This window comes from Echinops telfairi, unplaced genomic scaffold (assembly GCF_000313985.2).
Source record: "Echinops telfairi isolate 266 unplaced genomic scaffold, ASM31398v2 ScPeMD7_3533;HRSCAF=4204_0, whole genome shotgun sequence".
NCBI lineage: Eukaryota > Metazoa > Chordata > Mammalia > Afrosoricida > Tenrecidae > Echinops > Echinops telfairi.
This window is the reverse complement of record NW_022107431.1, coordinates 99,213,928-99,227,775: the sequence shown is the minus strand read 5'-3', so window position 1 is coordinate 99,227,775 and position 13,848 is coordinate 99,213,928. Positions and strand designations below refer to the sequence as shown.

General features: G+C 38.0%; 1 protein-coding gene across 4 annotated transcripts in view; it reads left to right on the top strand.

Moving 5' to 3' along the window:
- Positions 1 to 13,848, top strand: part of MYO6 (myosin VI) — a 185,029-nt gene that overhangs the window by 84,041 nt on the left and 87,140 nt on the right. For all 4 annotated transcript variants that reach the window (XM_030886766.2, XM_004696300.4, XM_030886763.2 and 1 more), the window contains exons 4-7: positions 3,638 to 3,711; positions 7,235 to 7,364; positions 9,456 to 9,561; positions 12,586 to 12,641. In XM_030886766.2, the coding sequence (XP_030742626.1) occupies positions 3,638 to 3,711; positions 7,235 to 7,364; positions 9,456 to 9,561; positions 12,586 to 12,641 (366 nt within the window). The remainder of the gene's footprint in view (positions 1 to 3,637; positions 3,712 to 7,234; positions 7,365 to 9,455; positions 9,562 to 12,585; positions 12,642 to 13,848) is intronic.

The window sequence follows — 13,848 nt, the reverse complement described above, 5'->3', positions numbered from 1 at the left end:
ATGCAGACTGCCAGGCTTTTCTCCTGCAGATAATTGGATTATCAGCGAGCACTTAACCACTGCACCACTAGAGCTCCTTTTACTATTACTTACAAGAGTCTTTCCAATTTGGGAGTCTATATTATATGAAGTGTGCAAGTAATCTATTAGCAGTTGAGAATATTAAGATATAAACTATGGATGACCTATTAGCATGCGAGAGAATACAGTGTAGATTACAAAACTGAAAGGATCCCCAAAAGTTTCTTGGTTCACTTTTCTCTTTATCAGTAACAGAATGACTTCAGATAGAAAATAAGACTAGAATTACAGTGCTGGGTGAGTGTTGGCTTGATAACTTCAAAGTTCAAGTCCACCAGTCACCTTGTGGGAGAAACATGAAGCTATCTACTCCCACAAAGATATACAGCCTCAGAAAACCTGTAAGGGCCACTATGAGTAGGAAGGTACTCAATGGCTCTTGGTGGGTGGGTGTTTAAAGTTAAAGAGCTTGGTAGAATTGTGACTTACTCATTGAGCTGCAAACTTCAAGGTTGATAGTTCAAATCCACCAACTGTTTTTTAGGCTGCCTGCTCCTATAAGGATTTATGGTCTTGGAAACCCTATATAAGGCTGTCACGAGTCAAAATTGACTCAGTGGCAGTGATTTTGGTTTTTGGCTTGGTGTTAAAAGTTCCTGGGGGTTCCTCTTGGTTGTTTTTGTGGCCTTAAACAGTGGCACCATCTAATGAAGTAAATCATGGTGTCTCCCCCTCTCCCCTTGGATAGGGCTGCTTGGCAACCGAATCTCTCCCTAAGCCTTCCCCTGTGGCCCCCCTTCCCCGTTGCTACCAGGGATCCTGGTATAATTTTGGTGTTACCACTTTTGACAGTGTCAGGGGTGAGATTCCCCATCCCACTACAGATCCCCCTGTTCTTAATGCTCATATTTTCCCCTAATCTGAGTCTAGATTTTTTTTTTGATTCTAGAATTTAACAGGGAATTCATATCCTGTTAAGACTTCCTTAGAACCTTTTTAGAGTCTTCATTTGAAACGTTTGGAATGTCAGAAATACACAGTATTGTAAAAAACTACCGACTAAGTTTACAAAAAACAAGATGTTTATTGTTTATGTCTTATTTTCAAATGTTTAAAGTTTTAAAGGTTATTTTGACTAATTAATTCTATGAATAATTTGGCATAAAATGTAAAAAGTTGACCTAAAAGAGTGCATATACTTAGCCAAACCAAGTTGTCCAAAGATTGACTGCTAGGGAGCTGGAGTGAGCAGGAAGCTAATTTTGAGACTCTGGTGAACAGCTGTAGGTTCATATTTCTGGAATTATAGATGACCAGGACCTACCATTAATGATTCTGACAAACCAAGAGTTGCAAGTTGTTTTCTTTTTTTTTGTTTTCCATATATTTGTGAAAATGAGTAGCTTGAATAGTGTGATTTAAGATGAAAACATATACATAAATTTTTTTAGTCACTGGAAGATATTTCACCAATTAGAGACTTACTTGGTTTAATTAATTGACACTCCCCCCAGGAAGGCAAGTGGTCAATATGGAAGGAAGTGAGGAAAAGAAAACAGCCATCATTCACTTAATATAGGGTTATTAGATTCTCTTTCTGGGTGGAGTGTCATGTGAGATTGGGGCTTCTTTCTTAGAGGAATAGAGAAAAGTTCAGACAACCAGATAATTTGACGGAAGATGAGAGGGGGACACAAGAGTGTTGTTACACCTAACAACAACTTAAAGAGAAATGTAGAGAATATTTTAGGCAGAGAACACTCATTCAATGATATTTGGATTTGATAAATAGTTTAGCCTGCTTATAACTTACAGCATATTGAAGAGAATTTAGGAAACTTATATACAATAGTGAATTTGAATGTCAGATTTAAATGTGAACTTTAGTCATTGATGTAGACCTACTGAGCAGGAGAAAGATATAGTGAGGATTAGGAGCCTGGGTGGCAATTGCAATTTGTGATTAGATGCTGTGTTAGTCCGGGTTGACTAGAGAAACAAATTTATAGATACTCATATGTATATAAGAAAGAGCTTTTTAAACAAGAGCAATTGAATATTGAGAAAACATCGCAATCCAGCCCAGTCCAGATCAAGTACATAAGTCCAATATTAGCCTACATGTTCAATACCAATCTATAAAGTCCTCTTCAGACTCACGCAGCCATACAATAATGCGGAATGCAGGAAGATCTCTGGCCAGTGGGTGGAAAGTCTTGTGGATCCAGTGGTGGTAGAAGTCTCCACATGGCTGCTTCAGGCCCAGGGCTCTGGCTGCATTCACCTACCTCCATTAGGTTCGTCAGTAATGTCTCCCAGAGACTGAGCATGTGTCCCGCCTCTAGTGAGCTATTTAGCTTCTTAGTGCCTCCAAATGAGGTCATCAAACTGTGACCTGATTGACAGACTGAACTCCACCCCTTCACTGTTGTCTCAAATTGACAACAGATTACATAACTACCACAGATGCTAGCTAACTGATAGATTGTTCAAGTCCACTGAGAAGCTCTGTGGAAGAAAGGCCTTGCCAAGAAAACTGTATGGGGCAGTTCTACTCTGTAACCTATGAGGTTGTCCTAAGTTGGGGGCCAATTCTACTGTCATGAACAGCATCAGGATAGATTAGAGAAGAGAAACTGAGCTGCTATATGATTAAGAGGCTACGGTGGTCAAAAAAGAGGTATTGACGACTAGACCAGTTCATGGCAGTAGAAATGGAAAGAAAGGAGAACCACTTTAGAAATTCAGATCATGAATGCCAGTGATGAGCCTGGAGCTGTCTTTGCTTTGTTTTATGAGAAAAAGTCTTAAAAAGTGGTGAGAATAAGGATACAGCACCAAGGTGAGCCAAGTAATCTGAATGACTGAAAAAATGGTAGTACTAGTAGACAAAGTGTTTGGGAAGGTAGTGGTGATATCTACTTAGCATGCCATAGAAGGGCTCCAGGAAAGACAGCCCGGAGACTGGAGGCTAGGAAAAGAGATCAGCTGTCAACTCTGACGTAGCAGTGGAACAGATGTCAGGAAAAGACGATATCTTGAATCTAAAGTGGCTTGGTTGTGCAGTGGTTAGAGCTCGCTGAAAGATTGGTGGTTAATCTCGCCCAACGATGACTCCCTGAGAGTGTGACCTGCTGCTCTATTTCCAGAAAGATCACAACCTGGAAAACCTAAGGGTAGTTCTACTTTGGGCCCTGTCTGAGGAGAGACTGCACAGCAACAGCAACATCCCGATTCTGCAGATAATGAGCTACATGTCCAGGGTCAAGAGTTATGTAATGTCCCCAAGACTCTTATTTAATCATGTCCATTTGGAGAGAGACTGAAATTTTATCTTTTAAGTTGTATCTCTAAAAATACATTAACGACTCATAAAGTATTCCTCACCAGGATAGACTCCCCTGGTGGACATTCATTGTTGAAAAATGCTACAGTAACAAGTTTGTGAACTGGGTATATTTTAAATCCGTCTGGGTTTTACATGAACCAAGGCTTTTAAAACTAGAATGAAATTTAACCTGTTAACAGAATTTTTAACATGAGTCAAAGTGGTTTTAGGTTGTTAGTATTATTTTTACCCCAACCCTCTAGTGATTTATAAATATTTATTTCTTAGGTTCATTGATGTATTTAAATGAAGCCACACTTCTCCATAATATCAAAGTTCGGTATAGTAAAGACAGAATTTATGTAAGTATTTTGGATCTGGTATAAGTTTTTGTTGTTTTATTTTTATTGTACTGGCTACTGTTTGATTATTTTGGACTTTAGATTCCATGATAAGAAATCATACATGATATGAACCTGTTATTTAGTGTACCTTACCAGGATTAGGATTATTTACTTATTTACTTCTATAATAAGTATAGTAGTAGCCTTATAGAACAGAAATACCCTTATTTACTACTATAATTTCAGGGTATAGAATATGTCTGGAATCTAGTAGGCACTCAATATTTTTGGAGTAGAAATGAAGTAAGAATTTGATACCTTTCATATTAAAAATATCACAATTATTTTAAAACACTATCATTATTTTTAATTTTTTGGTATCTCTCTATAGATCTGTTTAATAAATTCAGTTTCTACATTATTCTACAGAGACCTTAAAGCAACCTATAAAGAATATATGTTAAAGTTTGAATAGGAAAAAATTCCTATTAGATCAGAAGACATTATTTGAGGAAACTGCAACAACACAGAAGTGATGACCACAGGATGTAGTGGGTGCAGTAGTTGAGCAAGCTCTAGATAGCTTGGTAAAAAAATCCAGCACAGAAAAAAAACCCCAAGAGTGCTTTAGTGTAAATGCCCAGGGTTTACATGAAATCATTCAGATGATTATTTTACTGGTATGCTTTAATTATAATTATTCATTGGCAGTGTACAAGATTTTATTCTACTTTGATCTAGTGGCAGATTCCTTTGTTGGCTGGAGATAAATTATCCATGGCAGTTCTTCTGTTATGAAGAGGGGACTCATTATTTTTGAACGAAGAAAACACATGGCGTCTTGACACCTCCTGGATCAAATGACAGTCTCAATCTTTTATATCACTATCAATTTGCCTAATTGTACTTACTTAATTCTGACTAAATTACCTTTATAGTCTTTACCATCTGTCCAACTAATGACAGCTGGGAAGTAGAACTGAGCTAGTCGTTTACTAAGAGTTTGCCTGACATTTCTTGGATATACGAGGCAGTTCCAGGAAGTTTGAGGAAAAATGGAATGAAAGGGAATGGAATTTTTCAATGAAATATTTTGAAGGTCCTTCCCTGCATGTTTGCATGAGCTCAAGTTTTAATCTTATGGTTTTACATTCTCCAATTAAAAAAACAATTAAGGTATATTTAAATTAAAATGTTGTTATTGATTAGAAAAGTACCTAGAAGCAAAGTCCATTCCATAGGCATACTCATATTAGCACCTGATGCATGCTGAATGCTGCTCTGGGCTCTGAGACAATACAATTCTTTACTGTTATATTTGTTAAAACACTTAACTTATAATGAATAAGTAGGGCGAAGGTTATTTTGGGTATAACCAGGAAACATCTTTCAAATTTACATATTATACATCACATGGTAATGGAGGATTCTTCATTTGAGCAAATATTAATGATTTTGGTATCTTCCTGATGTTTGGAGATCTTTTGGTTTCATAAAACGATAATTTATTTTTATTTGGGATAGTTTGTTTTTACTTGGGATGTTCATTCAAAGGATTAATACTCATGGGGTTTTCATTGGTCTTTTAATGCTTCTGGTGTTGTAGTAGTAATAATACTTATGGCCTGTGATCACTATTAATTGAGAAATTATAAGAAGTACAAATTGTACTTATAAAAATATTAGATGTTCCCTTTTAAAAATGAATATTCCATGCAGTTGCCCCACAAGTTTTGTAAATTGCATAGTTGGTAGAAAAGAATATCTGATTCTTAGAAAATTTTCCCTTTTTGTTCTTCATGTATAGTGTGTGCATCACCTAACTTTCTTCTGCTCCTTCTTGAAAAGCACTCCTGCAGTTGGGCACACAGCAGCTGTTTGATTGTGGCTGTCTACTTTGCGCACTCCTGGTTGGAGCCTCAGTGTTTTTATATGTAACTGGAGCCATGGTTGATAGGCATTTTTTTCTCTGGCCACTTATTCCTTTAGTAATAAAAAAACAACAACATTCAAAACCAGCAATATATTACTATTACTAGTCTCTGTGTTAGTCTGGGTTTGACTAGAGAAACAAATCCGGAGACCCTCATATATGTCAAGAAGTAATTTTATATCAAGCAAACATCCCAGCCCAGTCCTGATCAAGTCCCTAAGTCCAATACCAGTCATTAAGCCCCTCTTCAGACTCACACAGCCACATGCAATGATGCAGAATGCAGGAACATCACGGGCTGGTGGGTGCAGAGTCTTGTGGATCCAATGGTGGTGGATGTATCTCTAGGTGCGAGCAGCCATCAGGGTCAGATAGTTGGAAAGTGAAGGCAGAGAGAAAGAGGGAAGGTTCCTAGGACCCTCCTTATAAGAAGGCCTTGCTCGCAAAGAGGCACCATCAGGGGGGTGACAGGATTGACAGGCTACCCTCCACCCCTTCACTTTTATTTATCTAGTTGACCTGAAATTATGTAACTACCACCGTCACCATTACTGTAATATATGTAAGGGAAGGAAGCAATTTAGAATGGGTTTAAGTTTGACATTTTTATGTTTTTCAGTAATCTGAATGACTACATCCTCCAGATTTGAGAGGAACAATAAATAGCTAACCCAAATTGGTTAGGATAATCTCTGTTACTCTGTTTGTCCCTCATAGAAAGATTATTATGTGGAATTAATTCTTATTACACCTTTGGACACATTCCTTAAACTCTGGATTAATAGTCTGAGAGGTCAGGATTTTCACATCATTTCCTCCCCACCCCTAGAAACAGAAAAGAAAAATATGATCCTGGATGCCCTAGTTATGCCAATGTAACTATACTCCAATGTTTTCCCTCCCCAGTAAGGAATTTTTTATAAATTTTGTAGGTACATTTTTGATCTTCTAAAGGCACAGTAAAATCCCAAATTTAAAAATAAGGTTACATTGCTCACTAGGTTAGCCTTTCGGTGTTCTAAGAAATGTTTAGCATGCATGCTTTGTTTCACAGAAATCTTGGACCAAGTGGTCACCAGAGAGCTAAACTAGTGCTTGGCATTCAGTGGTGAGGATGGTCCCAGAGGGTCCTACGACCTATCTTAAGCTCTTTAACAACTCAAGACGTATGAGCAAGTGAGTTTGAGATACCTACGGAAGAAGAAGATGGAAACCTTTCTCACTGCCGTCCAGTCAGTGCTGACTCATAGCAACCCTCGTGGGTTTCCAGGACTTTAACTGGTGAAGGGAATGGCACGCCCATGGCTTCTCCCACGGAGCTTCTGGTGGTTTCTAACTGCCAACCACGCGGACCACAGCCCATGTGTAACCACTACGCAGCCAGGGCTCCTAAACATTTCTTTAGAGCTGGAGACAAATGGGCTCATGGAAACTCAGTAATGTTTAGGACTGAAAATGAGATTTGGGAGTCCTAGTTATATACGGGGCTGAAAAATAAAATCTATTTGCTCTCTTTTGTTATGTTTTCTTGCTTTATTACTTGTGTAAACTTTTTTTTACATGAAAATAGTAATTTGAAAATTTCATATTTATGCTTTTCCAATTTAGACATATGTCGCCAACATTTTGATTGCAGTGAACCCATATTTTGACATACCTAAAATATATTCTTCAGAAACAATAAAGTCATATCAAGGAAAGTCTCTTGGCACGATGCCACCTCATGTCTTTGCAATTGGTATGTCATTTTATCCTCAGACTCCTTATATTGTACAACTTGGCTTGTGTGTGTGTGTGTGTGTGTGTGTGTGTGTGATTTGAGAAAGTAAGAAAAACAAAATACCATGCATTGACTATATATTTTGGAGGACCTGAATGCATTTTGCATGCATTAGCATTGGTAGCAACATGCATATATTTTACATAGGGCAGAGAGTACCTTTGCAGCCAACTCTTGAGTTCTTTATACATTTTCTGTGTTAAGTGTCTACTTCCTCATAGGTGTGTGAGCCCCGTTCAAAGCAGGACAGAGTAAAAACGGTGACCCCCCAGCAGGAGTCCCAGCTCCCCTTGAACAGCACCGTCCTTCACAGCTTTCAGGCCCAACTGTTACTAGGGGATACTTTGTGAGTGTGTTGGTAGGCTACATTCGAACTTTAAGAGCAGATTTCTTTCAGGAATTATTTGGTGTCAAGGCTTCATAAAATTATAGGATTGAAAGTGGTATAGCTTCAGGTCCCTGGGGAATTAGCATGGGAAGGCAGTAGTAGTTATCTTTCTTAACCTTTCTCTCATTTTATAGCACTATAGCTCTGAGGCACAGAAAAAAAAAAGTTATTTGATTCAAATTAGAAATTACCCTTTGTGGTAGCTGATGACTGCAAATATGTATAAGATGTTAGATAATCCCTTGGAGCCAGACCTATCCAGCAGTTAAATAATGACATTCTTTGTGATGGTTCTTAATGCAGTTTCTGTGGCTTCCCCTGATCATGGAACTACTAGGCAGGGTAAAGTCCAAGTCCCGTGTAGCAGCAGGTAAACGTCCTGTCCTAAGAGGCTCCCGCAAGCATTGGTATCTTCTCTATCAGTTGGCAAAAATGGGACAACACTTAGATGTTGAATGTGAGCAAACTTAGTACTGGAGAGAAGCTGTGTGTTTAAAATAAAAATAAGCTGTCCCTTTATTTTATTTAGCCTTTCATTGCTAATTAAAGGTTTTTAGAATGATTCCACAGAAATATGTAGAACAGAATTGTTGACAGATTGCTCAAGGGCATGGGCATATTCTAGCATGTATCTTGCAAACCTTTGGTCCTTTGAGTACAAGTCACATATAAAGCTTTCTTGGTTCTTATGAATAACTTATCTCTGGAGTGAGAAACAATTGTCTTATAGAGCCATATTAGTCAGGAACTAGTTTGAAATTAAAATTGTTTTAATAGGGAATTGTTTAAACAACGTCCAGAATCAGAGTGGGCTGAACTTGTTCCTTTAACCTTAAAATTTAATGAAGATATTGTTTTGTCTAGTGTTCATATTTTGTGATGATAGATCTACAAGGATCCCTGGTGGTGGAGGGTTTAAATGCTTGGTGGCTAACTGGACAGTCTGTGGTTTGAACCTCTGAGCTGCTCCATGGAAGAAGGAGGAGGCAGTTTGCTTCTGTTAGGATTACATGGAGCCTTAGAAGCACTATAGGGCAGTTCTCCTCGGCCCTATAGGGTTGCTATGAGTTGGACTTGATTCTTTGACAACAATTTTTTATAGGCTAGTTATCAGTCTGTGTATGTGCGTTTGAAATTGTCAGTCTAGGAAATTCAAGGCAGTTAATTTCTCCTATTGAAGTGCTGATAAAGTCTAGGATATGTTTTCACAGGGAAAACAACAACAGAAACCCTTACAGATTTGTTCCACAATTTTAATTATTTTCCTCCAGTAGATTTTTTTGGTTGCCAGGCTTCTTAATTAGAAGTTTGTTACAGCTTCCTTTTCTCTGGGGACTTCATTAGTTACACAGAGTGAGCATTTTTTCTCCCTGCAGATCTGCTCTTGTCTTCGTGAGTATTGGGCCATGGTTCAAAATACAGAGATATTCTAGTGCAGATCTCAGTTGTTTACTTGAATTTTGAATTACTCAACTGGCAGGATAATAAGAATGCTCTTGTATTGAACATTTTTGAATGATTTTTATTTAAGATTTTTTATTGAAAAACACATTTATCATTTCCTTGGGAGTAAGTCCTTCTTATTTTAACGGGAATTTCAGTTATTTTGTAAATTTGTATGAAATCTATTGTTCACTACTAATGTCTTATTTTGATCATAGCTGATAAGGCTTTTCGAGACATGAAGGTCCTCAAGATGAGCCAGTCTATCATTGTATCTGGAGAATCAGGAGCTGGCAAAACAGAAAATACAAAATTTGTTCTAAGGTCAGTATTCAGATGATCTAGAGAAGTTTCTACAGGTTGATATTTCATACTTTTGGGTGCTTTGTGAAATAAGTGTGAAGTGTTGTGCCCTCTCCCCTTTAAGAACAGACACTTCTTGGGAAGCTAAGTGGCAGACTATTGAAAGCCAGCTCTGACTTACTGTTTGTCTGTCCTGGAAGAGACCAATCCTGGCTAGACAGGGCAATCTAGGACTGTTTCCTCAAAACTAAACCTTCTGTTCTCAGTATCCCTACTATTGTATTCATCAACTAAGTAGAGATGTTCAACTAGTGGATAATAACAAACTGATAACTTTGAGAAGATTGGCAATTTCAGAACACTTCATTGTGCTCATGCAGAACTTGTACATGGACCGAGAGGCAGTTATTTGAAAGAACAAAGTGAATACTTCCTGGTTTAAAGTCAAGAAAGGTGTGTATCAGGATGATAGCCTCTTACCATACTTAAGCTGTATAATAAGCTGAGAAGCTAGACTTTATGAAAATGAATGAGACATCAGGATAGAAAAAAAGCTTATTAAAAATCTGTGATGTACACATGACATAGCCTAATTTGCTGAAAGTGAACATGACTTGAAGCACTTGCTGATGAAGATCAACTAGTCCTGCCTTCAGCACACTGGATCACAGCATACTGTAAAGAAAACCTAATCCTCCCAGCTGGACCAATAGGTAACATCATGATACATGGAGAGAGGATTAAAGGTTTTGTTTTTTAAAAATAATTTTATTGGGGGCTGGTACAACTCATCAAAATCCATACATACATAGTGTCAAGCACATTTGTACATTTGTTGCCATCATCATTTTCAAAACATTTTCTCTCTACTTTAGGTCTTGGAATCAGTGCCTCATTTCTCCCCTCCCCCCCATGAACACTTGATAATTTATAAATTATTATTATTTTTTCACGTCTTAGACTGATCGATGTCTCCCTTCACTCACTGTTCTGTTGTCCATCCCTAAGGGAGGCAGTTATATGTAGATCATTGTGATCAGTCCCCCTTTCTTCCCCCACCTTCCCCTTAACATCCTGGTATGGCTACTCCTAATATTGGTCCTGAGGGCTTTATCTGCCCTGGATTCCCTGTGTTTCCAGCTCTGATCTGTACCTGTGTACATGCTCTGGTCTAGCCGGATTTATAAGGTAGAATTGGGGTCATGATAGTGGGGGGGAGGAAGCATTAAAGAACTAGAAGAAAGTTGTATGTTTCATCGGTGCTATACTGCACCCTGACTGTCTTGTCTCTTCCTTTTGACCCTTCTGTAAAGGGATGTCCAGTTGCCTACAGATGGGCTTTAGGTCTCTACTCCTCACTCCCCTTCATTCACAATGATATGATTTTTTGTTCTGGGTCTTTGATACCTCATACCTGATCCTATTGACACATCATGATCACACAGGCTGGTGTGCTTATTCCATGTGGGCTTTGTTGCTTCTTAGCTAGATGGCCGCTTGTTTGTCTTCAAGCCTTTCAGACCGGAGAGGATTCAAGTTGTCAAAGATTTCTTCTTCCTTGGATCCACAAACAGTGTTCATGAAGCAGCAATCAAGAGATCAAAAGACGTGTTGCTTTGGGTAAATCTGTTGCACAAGACCTCTTTGAAGTATTGAAGAACAAGCAAGGGTGTGACTTCGAGGACTAAGTTTTTCCTAGCATAAGCCAGGGTATTTTAAATTTCCTTATACTCATATGAAAGTCGGACATTGAATAAAGAATGCAGCAGAAGAATCAAGCATGGGAATTGTGATGTTGACTGACTATCCAAAGTACCGTCGACTACCAGAGAAACAAATGAATCCGTCCTTGGGAGAAGTACAGCCAGAATGTTCCTGAGAAGCAATGATGGTAAGACACACCGTCTTAAGAACTTCGGGCAGTGAAACAGAAGATGGATGGACACCGCGGCTGCAACAATGGACTCGGACAAGGCCAATGCTTTACTTGTATGTAGAGTCGCTACGAGTTAGAACCCACCTGATGGCACTTAGCAGCGAGTGTAGCTGGAGCCTTTTGGTTTTTAACCTCACGGTCAGGGTCATAGATCCTCCCGTCTCTCATATTCATTGTCATCAAATTAAACACTCCATTTTTTATTTTAAATCAGAACATTTTAAAAATGGAAGGACTCATAGTACTTACTACAGTTCTTTCAATGTAGAGACTCAAAATGGTTAAATCCACCAGCGAAGCTACAGTTAGGACCACTGCCTTCTGAATTCTCTTGTGTTCTCACTTTATTACAACTCTTAGTTGATAGCTGTGTAGGAACACAGTTTTGGAATTTTGCCATTATTTATTCTAGTGTGTGTGTATGTGTGTGTGTATATATACACGCATACACACACACACATGTCCTTTATATACATAAAAGCAATTTAAGAGTTTTTTATGCATATTCTATTCTGATTAACTGAATGCTTTTCAATACTTTTGGAATTTGATCTATTATTCTCTAATGTATATAATAGTCATATTGTGAATATGTCTGGTAGATGCTTTTAGCAATGTACAAAAATTAAGAATATGTAAATTATATTGTAAATCAAAGATTGCCCTGTTTTAAAAGATACCAGACAAAAAGCCATTCTATAATGTATTTTTCAGTTCAGTACAGCCCAACATGAATTATGATTACGTTAGTGGTTTAGTGGTTTAGTATTTAGTGGTTTTCTTGATTGAATTAATAGCTAATCGCAAATGACTTTGCAATCTCATACAGTATAGAATATTCCCAAATGTAATGTACATCATATGGAAAACCAAATAATTGGTTTCTTCAGAATTCTCCAAAATTGTTTATTGAAATAATGCTGATTTGGATGTTAAAGGTAATCTGAATAGAATTTTAAATACATCTAGAAAGGTAATCACAGAATATTTTCATTTAAATGTATAGAAAAAAATGACTACATTTCTGCTTTAAAATATTAAATGTTACTAAAACTAAAAAATATATAATATTACTGCCATCTAAATTTTTTTTATCGTATGTTTTACAGATATCTGACTGAATCCTATGGAACAGGTCAAGATATTGATGACCGAATTGTTGAAGGTATCGCTAATCTTTTAAATTCTCTTTATTGTTAAGAAGGTGATGAAGTTAACTTTAGTCAGTGAACTTGAATTCTCTTTCCCCAGAGATACGAAAGACTCTTTCTCCTTGCCGCCCCCACACCCTTCTCCCTCAAATGGATTCAGGCTAATGGGAACCCTGTCTAGGGTTTCTGAAGCTGTAATTCTTGACGAGAGCAGAGAGTGTCACCTTTCTCCCATGGATTGGCTGGTGGGTTTGAACTGAAAACCTTATGGATAGCAGTTTAACACATTCATGACAGCAACATCAAGAACATCTTCTCAGTTTAGCTAAATATCATCTTCTGAGTAACATCATGTTTCCTGTATTCTCTCACCTTATGTAAGCACTATTGGGACCAGGTCCCCCTCGTCCCCCCCATTTATTTATTTTATTTTAAAAATCATTTTAGTGGGGACTCATATAATTCTTATCACAACCCATACATATATCCATTATGTCTAGCACATTTGTACATTTGTTGCCATTATTCTCAAAATATTTTCTTTCTACTTAAGCCCTTGGTATCAGCTCCTCATTTTTTTCTCTTCCCTCCCTACCCCCTTCTCCTTAATGAACCCTTGATAATTTATAAATTATTATTTTTTCATGTCTTACATTGTCAGACATCTCCCTTCACTCACTTTTCTGTTGTCCGTCCCCCAGGGAGGAGGTTATATTTAGATCTTTGTAATTGATCACCCCTTTCTATCCCACTTTCCCTCCACCCTCCAGGTATCGCCACTCTTACCACTGGTACTGAAGGGATCATCTGTCCTGAATTCCCTGTGTTTCCACTTCCTATCTGTACCAGTGTACATCCTCTGGTTTAGCCAGATTTGTAAGGTAGAATTGGGATCACGATAGTCGGGGGAGGAAGCATTTAAGAACTGCAGGAAAGTTGTATGTTTCATCATTGTTACCCTGCACCCTGACTGGCTCGTCTCCTCCCCAGTGTCCAGTTGCCTACAGATGGGCTTTGGGTCTTCACTCTGCACTCACCCTCATTTACAATGATATGATTTTTTATTTTTTGGTGCCTGATACCTGATTCCTTCAACACCTCGTGGTCACACAGACTGGTGTGCTTCTTCCATGTGGACTTTGTTGCTTCTGAGCTAGATGGCCAATTGTTTATCTTTAAGCCTTTAAGACCCCAGATGCTATATATTTTGATAGCTGGGCA